This window comes from Lagopus muta, chromosome 5 (assembly GCF_023343835.1).
Source record: "Lagopus muta isolate bLagMut1 chromosome 5, bLagMut1 primary, whole genome shotgun sequence".
Classification (NCBI taxonomy): Eukaryota; Metazoa; Chordata; class Aves; order Galliformes; family Phasianidae; genus Lagopus; species Lagopus muta.
The window spans coordinates 4210370-4232650 of NC_064437.1; the positions used below are offsets into that span (position 1 = coordinate 4210370).

At 45.9% G+C, this 22281-nt stretch overlaps 1 protein-coding gene and 2 long non-coding RNA genes across 11 annotated transcripts in view; 2 read left to right on the forward strand and 1 right to left on the reverse strand.

Moving 5' to 3' along the window:
• Nucleotides 1-13685, forward strand: part of LOC125693269 (uncharacterized) — a 23913-nt gene extending 10228 nt beyond the window's left edge. For all 6 annotated transcript variants that reach the window (XR_007377026.1, XR_007377029.1, XR_007377024.1 and 3 more), the window contains 3 exons: nt 10826-11005; nt 11800-11923; nt 13114-13685. This is a non-coding gene — a long non-coding RNA (uncharacterized LOC125693269). The remainder of the gene's footprint in view (nt 1-10825; nt 11006-11799; nt 11924-13113) is intronic.
• A 2345-nt stretch (nt 13686-16030) lies between these two features.
• Nucleotides 16031-22281, forward strand: part of PLPP3 (phospholipid phosphatase 3) — a 67588-nt gene continuing 61337 nt past the window's right edge. For all 4 annotated transcript variants that reach the window (XM_048944045.1, XM_048944046.1, XM_048944047.1 and 1 more), the window contains exon 1: nt 16031-16377. In XM_048944045.1, the coding sequence (XP_048800002.1) occupies nt 16239-16377 (139 nt within the window). In that variant the 5' untranslated portion in view covers nt 16031-16238. The remainder of the gene's footprint in view (nt 16378-22281) is intronic.
• LOC125692896 (uncharacterized) lies at nt 16599-19790 on the reverse strand. The gene is made up of 2 exons (XR_007376922.1): nt 17695-19790; nt 16599-17394 (listed from the first exon to the last, which is right to left on the reverse strand). It is a non-coding gene; the product is annotated as an uncharacterized LOC125692896 (long non-coding RNA).

The window sequence follows — 22281 nt, forward strand, 5'->3', positions numbered from 1 at the left end:
CAGTGCTGGCAGCATCTTTGGCTCCTGCAGCTTGGGATGGAGCCTTGTTAGAGGAACTGAATTCTAGTTCCCTTTTATTTCCAGTCATGGATAGACATCCTCTTCAATTTCAAAATAAATCTAGATCATTTCTTTTTGGATGGAGCCATAAATCTTTGCACTTCAGTTCCTCATCCTCACAACTCTAGCCTATGTCTGTGTGGGTATTTCAGCCTGGAAACTCTTTGACCTGCTCTGAAACTTAGGTATTCCTTGAAGGCCATGACACACAGTGGCAGGCTGCTGGCATGGTGGGTTGGCTGCTCCTTGGAGACGTTTGTCCTTGCAGTTGTCTGCACACCACAGCACATAGCACTGTTTGTGTGTGTGTTTAATGCAAGTGTTGTTTCCCATAAATGCCTCTTTCTGGGCCCGGAGAATTGCTCTCACCCTCTCTCACCTCAGTGGCCAACTGAGAAAGGTCTCCTTCACTCAGCTGGGGGAAAGGGGGAGGATTTATGAATTGGAGAGATGCATTCCTGATGTGGAATGGGCACATTCTGTGTTTCCACACCCCCCCTTACATTCCCCCCCCCCCCCCGCTCCTTAAAAGCACCATTTGTGTGGCAAATAGCCAAGGGTTTTATGAATGCAGCTCTTGCTTTCTCCAGCTGCTAGAAACCTTTCTCAAATATGAATTAAAATAAAAGCCTCACTAGACACTTTTAGCACTCATAATTCTGCTATTTCTGGTCTGCGGCGTGGAGTTCTTGCATCAGAAATCATGGTTGGAGAGGCTTGAGTGGCTTCTTTCAAATATTATTAAAAGGAAAGATGGATGACTTCAATCTACAAGGGCCTGGATGTGATTGTGTACCCAGATTTGACATTTCCCTAGTTATTATGGCAGTGAAATCCCATCCCTGCAATCTTTATATAGACTTACCCTTCAGGTACCATTCGGGGGTGTTCTTGAGGAATTGCTATGCCCCAGGTTTGGTGCTCTAATAAATCAACTAGCAGGGAGAAGACAAGATCAGGACCACAATCCATGTATGGGAATATCTTAAGAGGTTTTAGGCAAGCATTTTTCACTGCATCACAGGAGTAAGAGAAAAAGGAAACCATGGTAACAGCTGTGGGTTGGTGGAGCTGGGAGTTTGCAGTTTGCAGAGGGGAGAGGGATGAGCGGTGGCAATTTGTCACCAGGCAAGCATGGGACAGGAGGATGCTCCTGGTGGGTGTGCTCACAACACTGTGGAGGAAAGCGGTGTTTTTTTGAGGGAGAAGGATTTGGAGTGCTTGTAGTTGGTGATTCTGTGTAAGGACCAGCCCTGTGTACAGGGATTTTGGGTACTTCCCTGCCAAGCAGATTTTTGCCTTGCAGGCAGCCAGCAGTGAGAGGAAAAACTCTGGGGAAATGCAAAATCTCACCCACTGGGACTGTGAAGGTGAATCATGAAAATGAGGGTGGGAATTTAGTTACATGTAGGTTGTGGGGTCATTAAGGCAGAGTGGATGCAGCACTCCCATATCTTCCTAGACTTATGCTCGACAAGGACAGGTGAAACAGCAACTCTGCCTTATAAATGAGTATGACGTGGCAACAGGATGGCTCGATTTCTTTGCAGAAGCAGTAGAGATTATTCTGAATCCCAACCAGATCAGAAATAAGTAACGCCACCTCCAAGAGACCACAGTGTATCCAAACGGCATTTGACACCTTTGCATGCCAGCAATGCTTTTCTGGTGGGGTCATGTTCTGTGATGAAAAGTTCAGTGTCTGCAGTGGTTGTGCAGAGGCTCCCACAGACGGATGCTTGGAGGTAATTACGAGGCACTCAGGCACTTTTTTTTGTCTGTGAGATGGAGGCATGTCGGAGGCTTGGGCAGCATTGTTCATGTAGGTCACCAAGCTTAACAAGGCAGCAATGAACTGCTGCACTCATTTGGGGAAAGGACGTAATTATCTAGAGGTTTTGATGGGCAATAATTGCTAAAGGCTTTGGTACGTGAACAAGTTGCCATTGTGAAAGAAGTTCTCAGCCATCGACTGCTCCACAGGAGCTCCACAGTGCCCAGGCTTACACTGGTGCAGATGGACAGTAAGCTGCCTTGGGTTGTCTTGCTTTCATAAACATGTAAGACCTTTTACAGGGGCAGTAACTGTAGATCTGCCAAAGTGGGATAACATTTTGCAGTGCTGCAACACAACTGCGTGCCAAAGCCCTACAAGCAGGTTGAGGGCATGTAAGTTCTCCAAATTACAGCACCCATAAGTTACTCCTCTTCAACCTGCATGTCTTGCTGTTGTGTATAGTCTTAATGAATTTAGAGCCTCACCAAAGGGGCATTACTCATATTTTACTGATCAGAAGATAAACCCCAAATAACACATAATAAAGGGTGCTTTCCCTGATTCCCAGGCTTCTGAGCTAAACTCCAGCCAATGCTTTCTTTAATAACTCAGCAGCATATTGGGAAAATAAACCTGAATCTGGCCATCCATGTTAAAAACAAACAAACCCAAAATCTCTTTTATGAGAAATAACAACCTTTCGGCTACATTTTGTGTGTCTAAGTAACCACCTCATAACACACTAATGATTGCTAGACATAAGCAGCAGCACTACTGTATAGCAAAGATATTACTGTATTACTTAGGGTTTATTGCATGCTAGTGCATCAATATAATTGTACAGTCTGCTTGGCAAGTCTGCTTTTATAAGCAGGAATATAATTTTACTAATGTCTTATTTCAAGTTTGAGAATTAATGTAGTTTTCCAGCTTGTTGCAGTATATACTGAAAGCAGTACGTTCTTTTTTTCCATGAACTTCAGTGTATGCTGTATCAAGTATGTCTGGATCAGTTTGAGAAACAGGATATTATAATGATCCTGAAAATATTTTCTGACCAGCTCACATGATGCAGGAAGTGATGGAGTCACCATCCCTGGAGGTTTTCAAGAAAACTGTGATGTTACATTGAGTGACATGGTTTGATGGACAGTTGGACTGGATGATCTTAGTCGGCTTTCTAGCCTTAATGATTCTTTGATTTTCCCTACAGCAGCATTTTTGTCCCATTCTAGCACATTGTCTAATGAACATCACTTTCACAGCTGGCCTCCCCATCAGTTTTTCCCTCTGGTGCCTAGAGATTAGAACTCCTAATCTGTTTTTATCATTTCTGAGGATCAGCCCCCCTGTGCTTTGTTGGGAAGCACTTCCAGTCTGAGTGTACCCTCTCAAATGTGAGCCTTGGGGCTGGCTGGCTGTTGGAGCCATACTTGCATCCTTCCAGAAATCTTTGAAGACCCGTTCCAACATGATAACATTAGTTTTTCTCAAGCAATTTGAGTAGAAATCAAAATATCTTGGCTAAGTTTGCTAGGTCAAGAGGAAAGATCTGGGATAAGCAGATGGAGGTGGAATCTCATGATTTTCCCAATTACACAATCATGTATCACTGCGACCCAGCGACTGAGCTGGCAAAGCTGCACCAGCAACAAAATGGGGTCTTACATATCTCTGATGGTCATAGCTGGACTGCGAAGGAGTGTCTGAGAAGGGGAAAACAGCAGCTGAATTTGGGTCTTGTGGAAACGGAGCCCCACTACATTGTGAGACCATCTGAGCTGCACATGTTCAGCGAAGGCACTTCTATTTGGCTGTTATCTCAGAATGGGGGAAATGTGGAAGATAAATCTGAAGGTTTTTCCAGACAAAGGGAACTTATCGAGTAATATTGAAACAGCCGGCTCGGAGCCAAGCTAGGATTTGGCCCTTATTTTGAGCTGAGTAGATAGAAACTGTGGCCAAGGATCAGCTGGAAAACCACTTAGCCTTTTTTGAGATTGAACAGCAGCTTTTGCTGAGAAAGTCTGGTTTGAAATACAAGCATGAGAGAAATGGAGAGCAATGATTTGTATGATGATTGACAGCATGTCATGTAGGACAACCTACAAACACACCTCCTGAAGGTTGTGCCATGTATGAGCATGTACTCTGATGAGGTGCAGCTAGAAAATATAAGAGGTTATAGAGGAAAAAATGCAGTTTCTGATCTTTTTCACCTCTTTTACTGTACCTTTCCTTTATCCTGCATGTCTCAAATCCTGCTTTAGGCCTAAGATTTGCTAGGGCCGGTGAAGGCAGAGGGATTATTTCAGTAGAATTCATGCATCCTAATGCTAAGGAGCTTTCTTTATGGAGTTTCTCAGTGGTGCATTGCAGTTCTCTGTCCTCCAGTTCATGCTCTCTTATCCTTTATTTGACCATATATTTTATCAGCCTTTATTCTTCAGGAATGCTTATAGGCAGTTGGGCTGTCAAGCTTTCCCTTGTTCTTGTGTTTAAAGGCATGAGAAGCAGACAGTTCCATTGCTGAGCTAGGATGTTTTTGCTGGATATTTCACTATATGTCTACAATGATTTCTGAATTAATTAAGAAGCAGTATTCATTTCAATTGTGTTCTCCCTGTATGTGATGGATGCTGCTTTTCCTCCTTTCTAAGTTGACCTGAGCTAAGATAGGATCGGGATGTCATTGTCTAATGGCTACTTTAGCAATTTAAGGCATCTTGTAGCTATTGTAAAAATGATTCCCCTCAGGTGGTTTAAATGAGCTGGTTTGCTGTACTGTGCCTAAGGGGAAGAAATGAAAAATAGATCCGTATCATGTTTAGCTGTGCAGCATGACTAGGGATGGCCAGATTTTTATACTGAATTGCATATGTATTTTTCTTGTCTCATGGAATAGCTATGGTATTCATGTAGGCTTTGGATTTCTCTCTTTGGTCAGTAGTAGCCAGCATGTTAAATAGGGTCATGATGAAGGATGCTCTTCAATCTCCATGTAAAGTACATCTTCAGTCAAGCCCCTCAAATCCCATTCTACTCCAGCTGTGATGCCTTTAACAGAGCACTATCTGTTAGATCAGCTTTCCAAAACAAAACCCTACCAAAACAGAACACACTGCAAAGACCATTTTCAATGGCCAAAGTGAGACTCATCTCTTACACGTGATTGGAAGACATTGCAGGATTAAAAATCTGCAAACTTTATACTTAGGATTCCTTCATACTTCCCAGTTATTTCTAACTGATGTATCATCTGATCTACGTCTCTCTCCACGAAGTGCAGAGTAGCTGAAAGAGTGGAACTCCTACAGTCTTCATTCATGCAGTGTTTTACCAACTTTTGGAGTTGAGAACTCCAAATTTTGAGTCAATAGTTTGAGATAAGGACTAAGGAAAACTTAAGGATCTTTCACAAAGAAATTGGAGCTGCAAACCTCTGACAGGTTGCCTTTTCTATCCTGTATGGAATGTGCACACTTTTTAAAACAGCACTTGTCTTTGCCTGGCACCAAACAGTGGGATTTTGAGCCATGGCTTGGGATCCCTCAGCACTATGCACAGCATTTGGTTAATAAGGGCACCAACATTGTTTTCTGACATGTAATGCTACTATTACTTCAAATATTTTGCTAATATTCTTTAATCTCTCCTTGTGATTGTCCCCTTCTGCATTTTCAGTTATCAACGTTTCTAAATGAAGGAATGTTGAAGCATGGAAGATTAGATAAGGAAATATTTAACATCAAGAAACTCTTTGCTCAGGGGGAGGGCTTTGAACGGGACTGTTGTATTGATTTGTTACACCAGAGCCTGTGTTTTATCAGCAACACATAAATCAAATGGTACCGTGCACAACAATGTACGTACAGTTTTTAATAGAGAAAGGGAAGCCGTTCTCTGTAGTGCTTCTGCTTGCTGGCTGACATGAGAGAATGAAGAGTGTGTCTTTTTCTTTTCTTTTCTTTTTTTTTTTTTTGTAAATGGAGAATGATGGAGTAGGTCTATGAGAAAAAAGACTGAGCTCATTTCAAATCCAAGGGAAGCTGCTCTGCTCCTGTCTCCCAGTGATTCATGAGCTGTCATGCATTACAGATGGATCCAGCTCGCTCTGACAAAACCCATGACCTGAGCACTTCTAAAATCCATGGCACCCCGGGCAGGGTCGTGCATGCAGGACCGGGAGGGAAAGCAGGAATGTGGCTCTGGGAAGGGGCAGCCCATTAAGCTGCTGTGTAGCAGCGGCAGCAAAGTGTCTCAGAAGGAAACAAAAGGACTGTGAGCTGCGATGCTCCTTCCTGTTTTTGAGATTTCACTTTATCCTAAAACAACACCTCATCGATTTGAGCCAAGCTTTACTATGACAGGTCAAAACCAGCATAAAATCGTAGTACCTTATTGTATAGGTTTATCTTATGTTAAACTCTGTTACTTGTCCCAGGTGGAGGATGCCTAGTTGCTTGTGTGTTGGATGACACTGGGCAATATCTGCCATCATCTCCAGCTGTGCAGAAGCTCAGTTTTCTCCCCACGTTATATCCAGACACACATTTTGGGCTCCTTGTATCTCTTTTCTCTCCTGCAGAATAGTGGTGTTGAAGCAGGGGAGGCAAGGGTGTAAATGGGACTACTTACAGTATGTAAGAAACCAAGCAGAGTGTAAATGAGATACCTATTGAAGCTTCAAGCTTGGCATTGCTCAGGGAGCCCAACACAAACCTTCCTCCTCCATGTGGAGAATGTGCAGCTTCCTGCCCTGCTTCATTATGGCTTGGTTTGCCCTCCAGCCTCCTCTCCAACCCCCAGTTTGGGGTCATTGCGGTTATTTCACAGGCAGCACCATCCAGCGAGGCTTAAATACACAGCAGGGATGAGCCTGGCCTGCTAAGATCATCTCTTTCCCCATTAAAGTAAATTAAATTTGAATGGGTAGGAAGGAGAGCAAAATTTAGCCTGGTTTGTCTTTTCTGTGAAAAAGTTAATGTGGCACAGTGCCCAGGCAAATTCAGATTGCTCCGTGCCGTAATGCTGTTCTGCAGCTACCAAACTAGACCTGACTTGCACCCTGCCTGAGCCTGGTGAGCAGACATGCCCTAAGGGTATGTCTACACTGTAGGATAGAGTTGAGACCTGGACCTGGCGAGGCAAACCTGAGCTCTTGGTCAGCAGGGGTGTGATGTGAGATGTGTGTCCTTGGCTCTGGGATGGGGTGAGGAGGAGGAACAGGGAGGTGTCCAACCTCAGAAAGTCTTGTGATGCATTTGAGGATTGAGGTTGTGTGGTGGAAGGGCATTTTGGGCTGGCACATGCTGTGCTCACTGCTGGAATGCTCGTCCCATGGAGACTGCGTAGGAAGTCATGGCCAGGTTCATTTGTGTGAGGGCATGTAACTAGAAAACTATAAAAATAGCAGGAACAAGTAGAACTTGCTTCTAGTGAAAAAAAAAAGAAAGACATTGCAATACATACGAAATTCCTTTCTTTTTCTTTCTTTCTTCATTCCTTGTCTTCTGGTTGCAAGTCATTTTTCTGCTTCTCAAGTACCAGGCACTTCTGTGCTTGCTTTGTCTCTAATCTACCACCTCTCATAATACATGAAGAAAGTATTTCTACAACCTGAATGATTCTGTGATTCTATTTAGTGATGGGACAAGGATAAGTCAAATTGATGGCTGGACTTGATGACCTCGAAGGTCTTTTCCAACCTAAATGATCCCATGATTTCCACTCTGCCATCTCACAGGGGTTTTTCCTCTGAGCTGAGCAGCGGGCCGCGGGATAGGGAATGATGGCAAGGAAATGGAGAGTGAAGGCACTGTGCCCAAGTCAAGGTATGAGGATGCCCCAGTGGTTGAATTTACTTGCAGCCTGTTTTTCCACTGAATGCTGCCAGCCTCCAAGCTGCTTGAACACCACATGCTGCTTGCACTGCTGTCTTTTCATCTGCCACCCCTTGGTGTCCCCTGAGGTGTGCAGGCTGGGGATGGCTGCAGGTGACTGGAAATGCTGCTGGAAAACAACCCCTTGTGAGGGAATTAACTCCTGCTTTTATTTATTTTTCTGGTGTGAATACAGCTCTGAGGATGCGGGGGAGCTTTGCTGATGTTCCTTCAGAGTTTGAAATAGTTTTCTTCCTCAAAGGTATGTACCTAGAAGAAATAGCTGCTCCCAAGCACCAGGTAATGCTGAGTTACTACAGACTCCTGTTTGTGTGCCTGTTCCTTTTACCTACAATTATGGCAAAATTGCCATCGTGTAAGCAGTGGGCTGTATGAATAGCTTTACTATTTATTATTGTTAGACCTAGATGTGTGTTTTTCTTTAGATCATATCTACACAAGAAGGCACAGTAATAATAGCCTTTTGGCTGCCAGAGCTCCAGCCAGCTTTAATTTCTAAAGACCATGAAGCTTCTGAAGCACGGTGCTGTTTATTGCTTTCTTTGTCCAATCAGTCACGGTGGAGGTGGCTCTGCTTTTTCCAGCTGAGATCTGGTGAGGGTGGGCAGTCGTGTTGTGTTTTTTTAAAGAAATTAACTGGGTATTTATGAGGCTTAGACTTACAGTATCGTAGAATCGTGCTCCCTGGCTGGCATCAGCAAAAAGTCTCTTGTTACAGCCCAGTGCCAGGCTATTTTAAGCTGCAGGATTCCCCTTTTATGGAATTATTTTTCATGTGAGTTTAACTCCGGTGCTCATCGGCACTCTTTTCTGTTTCCTTCATATGAGACATGAAAGCCAATTTGGGATAGCCATACGATAGCTGTCTGAGTGTTGGAAACATGACCAGATATGGATCAAGAAGGGGGAAGAAGAGATCATGCCTTCTTTCCAAGGTCCTCTATCAGGAGCTGAGGGGATCAGCTTCTTTCACTGCTGGATCTCAGTATTTCGAAACAATCCCAGGGTTTTGAAAGAGAAGGGTTTTGACATTTACTGTTTGGTGTTGGCAGGGCTGGATAAGGGAGATAAAGTGGCCTGTGACAGAGCACACAAGCTATCTGTGATCTGTTGTGCAACGACCGTCAGCGACTCTGCGTCTTTGTGTGTTTAAAGTGTATTTCCTGACATTTACTAGCAATTTTAAAGGGATTTATTCTTTGCTGTTTCATAATCTCTGGTTCAGAGTAAATTTGCAGATTTCGGAGATCAGAAGAGACCATTAATGCCATAGTCTGGGTCTCTGGATAGCTCATCCACCTAACTTCATCCCCTTCTGTACTGAGCCCAATACTTTGTGTTTAGCTATCTTTCAGAAAGGCATTCAGGCATGATATGAAAGCAGAAAGATCAACCACTAACCCAACAGTTTGTTCCAACATGCGATCATTATCACTATTTAAAATAAAATGGGTAATTTACTCCTCATTTTTCTTTGTGTGCCTTTGGCTAGAAGACTTACACCCGAACATCCATATAAAAGCAAATATTTCCTTAGCTCTTCCAAAAAAAAAAAAAAAGAGCAAAAGATAGAGTAGATATATATTGCAGTGAATCTGCATGGCTTTATAGAGAAAACAGAGCAACATCCTTTAGTGGTTTGATGATGTGGTGTGCAGGCAGCCTGCATGCCTTTGTACAGTCATTTGGGCTGCATTTAGGTCCATACCATACCTTAACATAACTTCTTCCAGTGCTGTTTCCTCTTTGTATGCATTTCCTCTTACCAGGCTGCCCAGGGAGGTGGTGGACTCACCATTCCTGGAGGTGTCCAAGAACTGTGGGGATGTGGCACTGAGGGACGTAGTCAGTGGGCTTGGGGTTTGGGTTGGGCTTGGGGATCTCAGAGGCCTTTTCCAACCTGAATGGTTCTACAATTCTGTGATTCAGCCTTTTGAAATCCAGTGTCCAAAGTAAAGTTAAAGTTACACAGAAAAGTGAAGCGAGAGGGAAGGGTTGTAAAAAGGGCATTTAACCACATTCATGTGTGAAAAATGGACGTTGACCATTGGCAGCTTGGAGGCTGTACTGCTGGATAATTTGGGAAGATGTTGTCAACAGAGAGTGTGGACCAAATGGTTCACCTTGAATGAGTAATGTGAGTGCTGTCATTTTGTAATGTGATGCAAACCCAAAGTGTGGATGCCACCACTCCCAGTTTTTGGGCTGAGCTCTTATCGTAGTATCAAACAACCCCAGTGAAAGTATGCAGAAAACAAATAGGGGAGAAAATCCTTTTCAGAGGTATAAAACAATCTTCTATTGTAAGGAGTTTGGTCATTACTGGCGAGGCTTTCAAAGAAAACAGGACTGAGATCCTCTTGATGAATAGGAACATTAATATATTAGGTATGTATTATGTAAATCCATACTTCAGTGGAGTGTTAGATAAGATAAATGGGAGCAAAGAGCAGGCTTTGAAGGTTGCTGGCTTTGTGTGCACTGTGCCCATCCAAGGCTCGGCACGAGGCTTGCAGCCCAGAGGGAGGGGGTTACCTAACAATGAACAATTATTGAATGAATTATCGTGATAGAGACTGGCAAGCAGATAAGCCAAGGGATTTGTGCATTGTATCCAAATATCTGGCCTGGCCTTCGCAACTCGTGGGGCAGCAGAGAGAGGGACTGCAGTGGAAGCTCTGCCCAACATGTCTCCATCCTCACGATACACAGCCCTACAACATAGGACTGCTGTAGGAACTGATGAACCCCAGCACTGCTCTGTGCATGTGTTCTGCTTTGGATGAACAGGAGCTCAACAGTTCAGGCTGCTCAGAGAGGATGTGGATGCTCCATCCCTGGAGGTGTTGAAGGCCAGGTTGGATGGGATCCTCTGCAACCTGGTCTGGGACCAACCTGGAGGTTGATGGCTCTGCCTGTGGAAGGAGGGTTGGAACTTGACAAAATTTGGGGCTCATTTCAACCCAAGCCATTCTATGATTCTATGCTTCAACACCTTCTGCTGAAAGCTATCGTGGGGACCAAAAATTGGTTAGATCTAGACATGGAAAAAAATACATGCCTTTTTTTTTTCTTCTCCTTTCAGATGGATGCTGAGCACTTTCAAGTGGGTTATTTAGAAGGTTTGTGACCAGAAATCAAACCAGGCTGAAAAAAAATGTAGATCTACCTGTTTACATCATAAACCACGAACACATTTGCATCCTGCAACAAACACCTGGGCAACATCCAGTGGAGACATTCCCAACGTGTTAACTACTGCCAGGTAACTGGTAAACAGTTCAGGGCTGCAGTCTGGAGTGGAGACCTTTCCTCTGAGGCTGCTGCTTATAACGGGGCTTTCATTGAGATCCTGACCCCGAAGCGTCAGTAAAACATGGCACATTCTTGACTTTCAAACAAACTGCTGGGAGGTGGCCAGCGTGGAGCACAGAGCTGGGTTTTAGAGGGGCTGGAGCTGCACAGTGATGTGCCACCCCTTTCATTAGCTGTTGCTGACTGTGAAAATGCCTTCCTGGATAGGAATTGCACATAAAGGTGAATTATACAGGCAGCTCTTTAAGGCTCTGCTAATAAACACATGAAAGGAACGGAGGGAAATATGTGAAAATGCTGTTACACTGAACTCCCTTTACATGCCACCAGCTGGGGGGGGAGTGAGTATTATTCAGGACTGAGCTCTCGTCGTAATTAACGCGTGTATTCCGTAATTAAGCGCTGCTTTAATTTCGCCGCGCAGGATGGCTCGGGTTGATCCCTGAACACGGCTCTGGGTGCTATGGGATGGCTGTGCTGATGTCTATAGGGCAGATGCCGTCGGAGGTCAGCAGATGGTGCTGTTCGTCTCCTTTTTGAGGACGAGAAACCCGCAGCCTCAGAGAGATGCTGGTCCAGGGGCTCCTCATCCCAAATCGGGTTCCTGTGGTCTTTGCCACACCTTCGAGTGAAATAACCCGGCGTCCTTTCCTCCACTTTGTGCATTTTTGAATGAGTTTTTGAGGCTTTTTTTTTTTTCCTTTTCCTTCTAACCGTGTCTTTTGTATTTATTTCTTTGAACAGCGCTGGAATCCTGTAATCACAGCACATCAAGATGATGGGAACTCAATTAAATTAAGGAGAAACACCAAGATTGTGAAACTTGGCGGCAGGACAAGAGCTGGTTGCAACACAGGCTGGACTTTAGGTTGGTTGGCAAATCAAATGCATCTGACGCTGGTGATTGGGATGCCAGGAACTGTTCCCTGACCGCTGATCTACCCTGTGGGTCAGCAGGACACGTTTTTGAGGGCTGACCCTCCTGGCCTGCACAAATCTGCATGCCCAATTTCCCGAATGGCAGAAAATCCTACATTAAGATGACATTTATCAGCTAATTTTTTAGAAGAAATTCACTGGGTACTTATGAGGCTTAGGCTTACAGTATCATAGAATCGTTAAGGTTGGAAAAGACCACCAAGACCAGCAAGAGCCATCCCCACTATGCCCACCAAGAATGCCCACCAGACTCTGCCCATGCAGAATTAGGCTCCTTATGGATCCCTCTTCTATCTATGTAGCTCCCTTACTGCAGGGACAGACCCAAGCCCAACCTTGGCAAACATTTCCTACCAGGGCAGCCACCATTGTGCAGGTTGGATGATGAGGCACCAGTGGGTGCAAGGAAACCCTAAAAGCCACAAAGGCCAGGGTTGGCAATGCCCCACATCCCTCCGTGCTGCTCAACCCCTCTGCTGATGTTCTGCAGGAGAGCAGCAGCTGATGGTGCTAAAAATACCCCTGGGCAGGGTAGCATTGGTTCAGCTCTGGGCTTCCCAGAAGAGTGCTGGTATTTCAGCCTTGTGACTCCAGCTCTGGCCACCTGATGGGCAGCACGCAACTTTGCTCTGATTTCCCCATTTGGTAGGGAACAATCTCAGTAATGGATGGATATGTCAGCAAACAGCATAGTTTGTTTTCTTATTTTAGGTCTCCCATAGACATAGATATGAATGACTCTGAAATATAGGCAGCACCTGGTCCTTCCCTGCTGTCACATTGTCCCCTTGATGGAAAAGCAAAGGAGTTTCCTATATAAAACCCCTCTGTAGATGTGAGGAGGCAGCAGTAAACATGCAACCATCCAGGTGCCAAACATCCAGCCACTCTGCAACTTCACTTTGCCCATTGCACCTGGGGCAAGATGAGAGGAATTCCCCAAATCTGCCAGCACAGTCCCCAAAATACCCCAGGCACCAGCTGAGAGCACCAGCTGTCACTGGAGTTTCTGTTCCCAAACCAGGTCCTGCTGGCACATCCCTCCGACACATTCTACAGAAGAAAAAAATAAAACCAGGAACTTTTTGACTTCTTCATTTTTATTTTTTTTTCTTTCAGAAGCGTGACCTTTTGACCTGAATCATGACAAGTGATTATGAGGAAGAGCTGCTCTCACTTCTAAATTATTGCCACGCAATGAGCAGATTTCTACGGGGTGGCTGAAGTCATGTCCTGAGATACGAGGGATACAAGCATCCCATTCCTGCTCTACTTTGTACTACAAGACTGGTCTTAGCGAAGCTTATTCTCTTAAAATGTCCTGACTGGCTGAATAAAACACAATTTCTGTTCTAATATTGTTGGGTTGTGAAACATTGCAATAGAGGCACAAATGTGAGCAAGAACAAGTTTTACTGCAGACGCTTTATCTTCTAATAGATTGTCCCAGTGCTGCATTCCTCATTCCCTGGCAGTTTGGTCCAGCTCAGATTGGAAGATGGTGAAGATCTTGGGAGATCTCCAATAACGTAGGGCAAAATGCACTGATAACAGAAATGCAATGGCTTTGGTTGATCTGTAGAAGGAAAAAAAAAAGAAACGGTCCACAGTGAGAATGCAGAATAAGATTGAGAGGAAAAGCTGAGCCCTAAAAGGGAGGCTGGTGCGTGGTGTATTCAATAATTGCATTTATGAATAAACAATTAAGTATTACCAATGAATCTCTTGCATTTTATTGACCCAGGCACAGAAGCTGCTTTTTGGCACAGATGACTTGCTCAGTTCACGCTTGACAATGGGGAATTGTAGTGGCTGTTCCCTTAAGAAATCATCCAAGATTGGGACTTATTTGTGCACCATTGCTTGCATCAATTAACAGCACAATCTTTTTGTTATGAAAACACAAACATTAGTAGCCTAAGGAGCCTTGTAAATGCAAATATAAAACTTTAATTTCAGTAACTCCCACTTTCCCTTCAAGTACAATAAAGGCTCCTTTTTTTTTCATTTACTGTTACAACGACAGGTCTTTATAATAATAATAATAACAATTATTATTATTATTATTATTATTCCTCTTTCTCTTCACTTTAAAATTGAGTTTAACCCAAGGGATTTCAATAGGGATCGTTTTCCATCAGCAGATCTGGGGTGGCTGCAGCCAGTGCTAGGAGCTCTGAGCTCCTTGGGGCAGGTTGGTGCTGACCATGGGGAGGGGAGCAGGGCTGGGCATTGGGGCCAACCCTGAGCAGGGCATAATTCCCACGTGAGGATTCTTTCCATTCGCTCCAGGCAGCTGGAGAGCCTAAATTTGGCACCCATGTTTCTGCTGCAGGAATGAGAAGGAGAGAGAGACCTTGAGACATGCCCTTGGCCAGGGCCACATTTTGGTGATCATTGCCACAGGGAATGATTTGGGGTGAAAACTGATGGTTTTACTGTGAGGTGGCACGAAAGAGAGAGCTGCCTTCTCGAGAGCAATGTGGGAGATGGCACCTGATGGCACCGTGATGAAAGAATTGGACAAAAACCCAAGGTCTGCTTTGCCCTTTCTATTTTACACCGCACATATACAAGTAAAATATTAAAACAGCCTCTTTGCTTTCTTCCTCCCATGTTGGCCCAAATGTGCCCGGGAATGTGTCTAAACAGATTCCTGGAAAACCTGCCCTCAGCAAGGTTCAGCTTGCAGCTCCTCAGGTTCCCCAGCATGCAAAGGGGAACTATGTGGCAAAAGGAGAAGAAAAGAGGTCAGATGCTGACCTGAACCTTGGGTACCCACAGGCTTTACCAACTGTCTCTGCATCCCTGCTTGGAGCTGGCAAAATGGCCAACCCACCTCCAGCTGAGGTTCATGGAAAACACATTGTTAGCATCTTTGGCAATTTCTAATTAGACTAAAAGGGCAATTAGCCAAGGTATCATCCCTCACCTTGCTTCTAGCATTCTCATTACCCTTGTTTCACAAAGGTAGTGCTGCTGCTGCAGGGGGACGAGGCTGCTATAACTCAGTGGTGGTACTCAGCCTTCACCAAACCATCCAGTGATGGTTGGATTAATCTTTAGCAGCCTTTTTCCAACCTTAATGATTCCATGATCCTTCAGCCCCAACAGGCCTTGTGATGGGCATTGGGGTCCCTGGTGCTTCATCCCCTGCAAAAGGATCTCAGCACACGGAGCAGAGCTGAAGGACAGGGGGAAAGCAAGAAAAAGAAGGAAAAAAAAGTTATTTGCCACCACTTTGCGCCATAATCACCTTTTGAGTCCTCCCTTGCAGAGCTGGTTGTTTTTCCTTCCCCCTCTCCCTCCTATTGCGCTTTTCCGCTCCACAGACGCTAGAGGCTCCCTCCTTCCTTCGGCTCCGCGAAAAACTTTTAGTTCCCGACTCTCTCTCTCTCCTTCTTTTATTTTTTTAAAAACTTCCCTCAGGAAAAAAATGTGGACTTAATTATCTATGTAAAATGTCAGATGTAGGGAAGCAGGAAAGGGGCCGTGCTTACTTGGATATCCCATCCGAGGCGAAGTGACTGGGTTTTGTTGGGTTGGGTTTTTTTTTTTTCCCCATTTTTTTCCTTTTTTTTTTTTTTTTTTTTTTTTTTTTTTGCTAAGGGGTGGAAAGGACTTCGCGAAATAAAAGTGCAGCACCAAAGCCAGTGGTTCCCAGAGCGGCCGGGGCGGGCGCGGCGGGAGCCCCCAACGCAGCGCAGCGCAGCGCAGTGCGGAGCCCACCTGCCCCCGGCAGCGCGCAGCGCTCCGCACCTTTTACCTCCGCGTAACCCATCCGCGCTCCTCTCTATTTTTATCCCTCCCCTCGACTTTTCCTCCAGGACTTTTTCCACCGCCTTGGGACACCCGCAAAATCTCCCCCTTCCCCTCCCCGCTCCTGGTTGTTGTTTTCTTTTTTATTTGCTGTTGTTGGTTTGGTTTTGGTTGTGTTTTTTTTTTGTGTGTTTTTTTTTTTTTTTTTTTTGGTGATTTTCTACTCATTTTGGTTTTGTTTTGCTACTTTTTTTTTTTTTTCAAGCTTTTTTTTTTTTTCCAAATTTTTTTTTTTTTTTTTTTTTTTTTTTTTTCTTCTTCCCTCCCGCGGTGTCGGTGTTGGGAAGACCCCGCCCGCGTTTCTCCTCCCGTGCCCCAGCGGAGAGGCCGGGAGAGCGGGCAGCACCTCCCCGGCTCACCGCGTGCGGGCTCGGCTCGGCGCGGCCCGGCACAGCACGGCACGGCTCGGGCGTTCGCCCCCGATAATGCAGAGCTACAAGTACGACAAGGCGATCGCGCCGGAGAGCAAGAATGGGGGCAGCCCGGCGCTGAACAACAACCCGGCCAAGGGCAGCAGCAAGAAAGTCCTGCTCATCTGCCTCGACTTCCTCTGCCTCGTCATGGGTGAGCTGCCGCGGAGCTGCTCCGTGCCCCTTCTCCCTTCTTTCCTTTCCTCTCCCCGGGTTTCTCGCTTCGGGTCCCGCTGGGGAGAGCCAGACCGCTCCGCTCAGCGAACAAAAGGGGCGCGGAGGGGATCCGAGGACCCTCCCTGCTGGGAGCAGCCCCCCGCCTCACTGCTTAACGCAAACAACCCACGGCACAACGCTACTTTTTTTCACCTCTTTCTTTCTTTCTTTTTTTTTTTTTTTTTTTTCCTTTCTGTTTCTCTTTGTATCGTTCTCTTCGTTACTTTTAGTTACTTATCTCTTCCCCCCTCCCCGCCGCTGTTCTCCTCTCGTGCAAAGTAAAGGACGGCTTTGTGGGGGGGTGGGAGGCACAGCCATACGGGCTCGGGGCGCCCCAGGAGCGGCCCCCAGCCCGCGGCTCAGCGCTGCAGCTCCAGGTGGAGGCAGTGCGCTGCGCTCCGCGTTGGGGAAACAGGGGAACTTTTCCCCTCTCAGCTCCGTCTCCGTGCTGTAGCAGCGGGTCCGGCTTTCCTCGCGCGGTGTCGGTTTAAAGGCTTTGCTTTGAAGCGCTTGCGGGCATCCCCTGATCACAACGGTGGAGTTTCGCTTGCCAGCCCCCTTGGCTTTTAGAAGTGGCACGGCGTGCACGGGAACTGCCAGCAGGCCGTCTCCAAGAGGTATTTTGCACGCCAAAACATCCACCGTTGGACGCTGGCTGCAATGCTGAATGTTTAATTGACAGATGCAGGCAGGGGAAATCAACCGGCTTCCAACAAAGAGATTAATAGCATGGCAGCACGTGAGTTTAATGCTCCAGACGCCACAGTCTTTAAAACAATTGTTTCTGCTTAGAGGCCGTTTTTTAAGGACTGTCAGTCTGATTTAATCTTTATGTAGTTTATTGATCATCTGGTGTGTATTACGAGGCACTAATATATGAAGAAGAGACGCATGGTTTTCTCTTCATATTCCCACAAGGATAGAGGCCAGCACAGAGAGCTTCATCATTGTCTATCTGGAAAAAAAAAATTGAAAATATTTGATATCCCACATATTTCTAGGAGGAAGTTCTTCACCCAGAGGGTGGTGAGGCACTGGAACAGGTTGCCCAAGGAGGTTGTGGATGCCCCATGCCTGGAGGCATCCAAGGTCAGGCTGGATGTGGCTCTGGGCAGCCTTGTCCGGTGATTGGCAACTCTGCATAAAACGGGGGGGGGTTGAAATGAGGTGATCATTGTGGTCCTTTTCAACCCAGGCCATTCTATGATACACACGTGAAGCTACTGTAAGGAGAAGCACAGCAAGCTTGACTTACCTCACTTATTGAAACAGAAGGTTGCATTCCTAGTAAAACAACTGCTAGGAGTCAGAACCTTAAAACTTTTGTTTACCCAAGTTTTCTTGACTTTAGGCATTCCTGGCACACACAAATGCTATTTAAATGGGTAAAGGTTTTTTTGTGTTGTGTTTTTTTTCTTTTCCTTCTCCAGACTAAGAGTCTGAAATGAAAAAAGTAATTGCCATGTGTTATTCTACTTGAGATAGTTCTGGTAAACAGAACTTATCAAGCATTACTGGAAGGTATTGTTAGGGAGTAATGTGATACAGCAAAAGCTGTGATTGTTGCTTTGTTTCACATTACTGCAGGTGGAAATGAGAGAGTAAACACAAGGGTTGTGTTTTGGGGTGAGGAACATTTGAAAGTAAGAGCAGGAATTCAACAGCTGAAGCCAAGAGTTCAAATCTGGCTAATGACACACAGGTGAGGAGCCCTGGTGGGCTGTGATAAGGGTGGTGGTTGTGTGATGGAGAGCCCATGGGCTGTGTTTGAGGATGGGCTGTTCAAATATACCCAGCAGCAGACCTGTTGATGGGTATCTTTGCTTGGGTTGCTGTGATATCCAGCTGCCCTGTTTGCAGTGGGCTTGGCTTGCTCTTTGCTCTGCATTTTTCTCAGGAAAATGAAGAGTTTGCAGTTTTCCAAGTGCTTGGTTCCCATTTTTCTTCCTTCCTGAGCTTGTCACAAAGAAAACGCCTTGGAGGTGAGGGAGGAAAAAAAAATGCTCTAGCTGAAGCGTGTAAGAGAAAGGTGGATGGATACTTGTTGGTGGGTATTTACATCTTCAGTAAAGCAATAGAGTTCTAGGTGAGATGATGAGGAGAAGAATTGGGTGAAATGACCTTAAAGAGGTGGATGTACTTGGCAGAGATCTGCTGGTGCATGTACGCATGGCCAGTGGCCTCCTGTGCAGTTCAGTTACACCTCTTGAGTGGTTGCCCAAAGACTTTCAGAGTAACAGGGGAAACAGAAGGCTTTTCTCAGTCGAGGGCTGCTTTAGGAAATATTAAAACCAGTCATTTGATTTGCAGAGGGCTATGACTCCACTTTGGCTTCTGCTGTAGTTATTCCGCTGTAATTCTGCCCCCCAGATGAGTATTCTGTAGGGAAAAATGGAAAGAATGAGCTATGGCAGAAATGCCTTTGAGAAATGACACATGCTTTTTGTGAGGCAGCAGATGCGTACAAACTCTTCTTTGTTTACATACAAATTTAAACAAATTACCCAGGAGACAATCATCATAAACATCTAAGAAAGTCAGAATAAGTAAAGCAGTGCTATCAGGAGCTTCCTTCAGCTGTAATTTGGTGAGAGTGTTAGAAAGATCCACTTTGTCTCTGCTCATTAAGTACAGTGGTTATCTTGATAGCAAATTCATGAGGGGAAGATCTGTATCTTTGCTGCTTGGGGATCACTGGAGTAGCTGGGGAGCCATGGGCAGGAGCTTGTTGCTTTGGTAGCTGACAGTGGAGTGGGTTGGCTGAAGATCTGCTGATGGAGACCCCACATTTCCTCTGCATTTCCAGCTCGGGTTGGGCTGGCAGAGAGTTAAGTGTTTCCAAATGCCCCACTCTTAACGAGTGCACTTGGCATGCAAATGTGCCAAGCATCCATATTGGCAAATCTCTGCTTCCTGGTGCCATGAACCAGAGATTTCATCACAGATCCGGTGAACCTCCCCGAAAATTTGTGTCAGAGTTCACCTGGGCAAAAGAGGCATAAAAGGACTGAATGAGCAGGGAGGGAAAATAACTTTCTCCATCTGCTTCCTCCTCTTGGGAGGGCTCTGTTTAGAGAATTAGAGGATGCTTCCTGAGATTGTTAGGGCTGCAGTAGGGCCTGGTTGTGTGGTAGAGTCATCTTGTCCTGTTCATGGCTCACTGTTCACTTCAGCGCATCTGAAAATGGGGCTGAATCGGCCCTCTGTAAGCCAGAGGAGTTGAGGAGCAATGGGGGAGGTCTGGGGAGCAGCAGAAGCAAGAGGTGTGATGGGGGACCCCACATTCAGTTGGCCATTCTCTGCATGGAGAGCTCAACCAGCCATCCTCTTTCTGCACAGGACAAGGGCCAGGTAAGGATATCCTCCTCCCCTGACCCTTTAGGTGTGGGATGTTTGGAGGCTGTTCCCACGGAAGTAGCATCTGGGGTTAAATGTGCTCTCCTCTTGGACCTGCTGTTTTCACATGAGGCCAACAGTGAGCAGCCACCTGTGCACTGCTGGTGGCCTGCAAGAGAAGGGTTTCATGCCAGCAGAGGGGAGGGCTGTGTCAGCAAGGCCATAGGGCACGCTGGGGTCCCCAGTAGCTCGTGTTTTTGCAGCTTGCACAGGTATGACAACTCCCAAAACGTCCTGCCTGTGCAATAAAATAGTGGGATTTCATCTGGCTTGCCCCTCTCCTGTGGAAATCAGGTCATATGCATGTCTTTAAGGCTGCTGAGATGTAAACTGCAGGTAACTTGCTGTGGGTCTCATTTTCTGTCTTAAATAGTTTTCTCTTTGTTGCCAATCCCAGTTACTCTGCATAACAAAAGTTCTGCTGCCTTCAGGAGGTTTAGAAGCAGCATATTGATGGGCCTCTTACACCCTCGGTATCTCTTCAGCTTTCACACTCATTTGGCATCTCTTCTGTAGTGAGCTTGATGCTACAATGAACTTTGCGTGTAAATATTTACGCTAGCAGGACCTTGAAATGTTTATGTAAGCGGGGATATAATCTTGTAATTTGGGATAACAGTTTAGGCTACTCTTAACTCTCCCCTCCTGTGTAGAAAATTGTGTTGTCCAGCTTGCAAGAGCAAATAAAAAGATTTGGAGCTCTACCTGAGCCCCTGCTATGCCATCACAAAAATCAGTGCAAACAGGCCGGGCTTTGTCATTTAATTGTAAGGAGTGGGAGGAATTAAAGATGAGGAATGAGGTTAGAGTTCTTTGGGTGCTGTAAAGCTGAATTTGATGAGCTAAGCAACTTTCCTTTGTTTGGGTTATTTTGTTTTTTTGTTGTTGTTGTTTTGTTTTTAAGACTGCCCCGCCGTGCAGGGCTCACTGATGTGTAGGTAACATCTCTCCAGACGTGCCTTGGAGAAACTGCTGAATCAACAGTTTCTTATTTTTCATCCGAGGACACAAAGCTATGAGAGCACTAAACCAGCCAGGCAGTCCCAACGCCTCGGTGTTGCCTTCCATGGGCTGGGGAGGACTGGCCCCACACACCGCACGCAAGGAGCTGTGTGGGTGGAGAGCCGTCAGTGTGCTTGGAGCATCCTTAGATCAGGTTTGGTTGTTCATGTTTACATATCACTGATGTTAATCCTGCTAGGATCTCTCTGTGGCAGCGTGCTCCCTGTGAAGCAGCAGGGTTGGCAGCAGCCTTGGAAGCCTTGCTCTGGCAAAGGAAGCCTTGCAGAGGTGGCATCTTGGTGAGGGGTTGTGTGGGGGCATCCCACCGTGCCTTGGTTGAGATGCTGAGTGTATGAAAAGATCTTATTCAACCAGCAATCAAAATGGAAGCGTGATAGCCATCATCAGTTTTTGCCCCTTTCTTGAGAAACCAAACTAAAAGCCAATGATGGCTGGAAGGAAAGATGCGAAAAATGTTTTCAAAAGTCCCCAAAAACATGTTGTGTAGGCTTATTAAAGCTGGAGGGGGGGGGGGGGGGGGGGAAGCACAGCTATCAAGAGGAGGTTATTAGTGACAATTATAGCTGAGGTGTTAATTGCAGAACAAGGAAGTGCTATACCTATGGCAGACTGAGTCCTCGGGGGTATGAATCTGCTTACTTTTCTGAGTTGGTGGAATTTGGCCAGGCTGAAGATGTGTCTCCAGGAAAGCAGAACTATGTGCAACTGCTTCATGGCCAGGAGTGCTTTGGATCTTGTGTACTTGCTGCTGAGACAGGAGGAGATGGGATGACAATTACAGCAGATGACACTTGTAATCATATCTGTTTGTAGTGAGCACAGAAAATAATATAAACATCACTCCTAGATCAAACAGATTATTTTTATACCCTTTAAATCTGCATTTAATATGCATGCCTTTCTGAGGCTGTTCTGGTCTGACTTTGTTTGTCTGGATACAGGTTGATGGTGCATCCTCCAGTTTGTGTGTGCCTCCATGTGCGGCCCAGAGAGGGTTTGCATACCACAGCTGGGGAACCTGTGCTGCATGGGCACTGCCTTGCAAACCAGGGCTCCTCTTCAGCGTGCGCATCTGAGATGGGGAAGCTGTTTGCATGCCTCTGCCTCTGTCTGAAATGAGTTAAAAGGCGGGGGGATGGGGGGAGAAGCTTAGCCCTGCTGTAGCTTGCTGTGGAGGAGCAGACTCCGTCCTCTCCATTTCATTCATACAATGCTCCTGCTTCATCCATGGTAATCCAGGAGGGACCGTTGTGGTCGCCCGGTCTGCCTCTACCATGAACAAGGCCATGCCTGTTGCAGGCAGCGTAGGGAGAGGCAGCAGCCTCCGAGTCCTCCCACCCAGCCTCAACACAGCCAGCACTGAAAGCTGCAGCTTCCCCAGCCCCATGCACCCTTGGGGTGGGGGGGAGGGGGTTCATGGCAA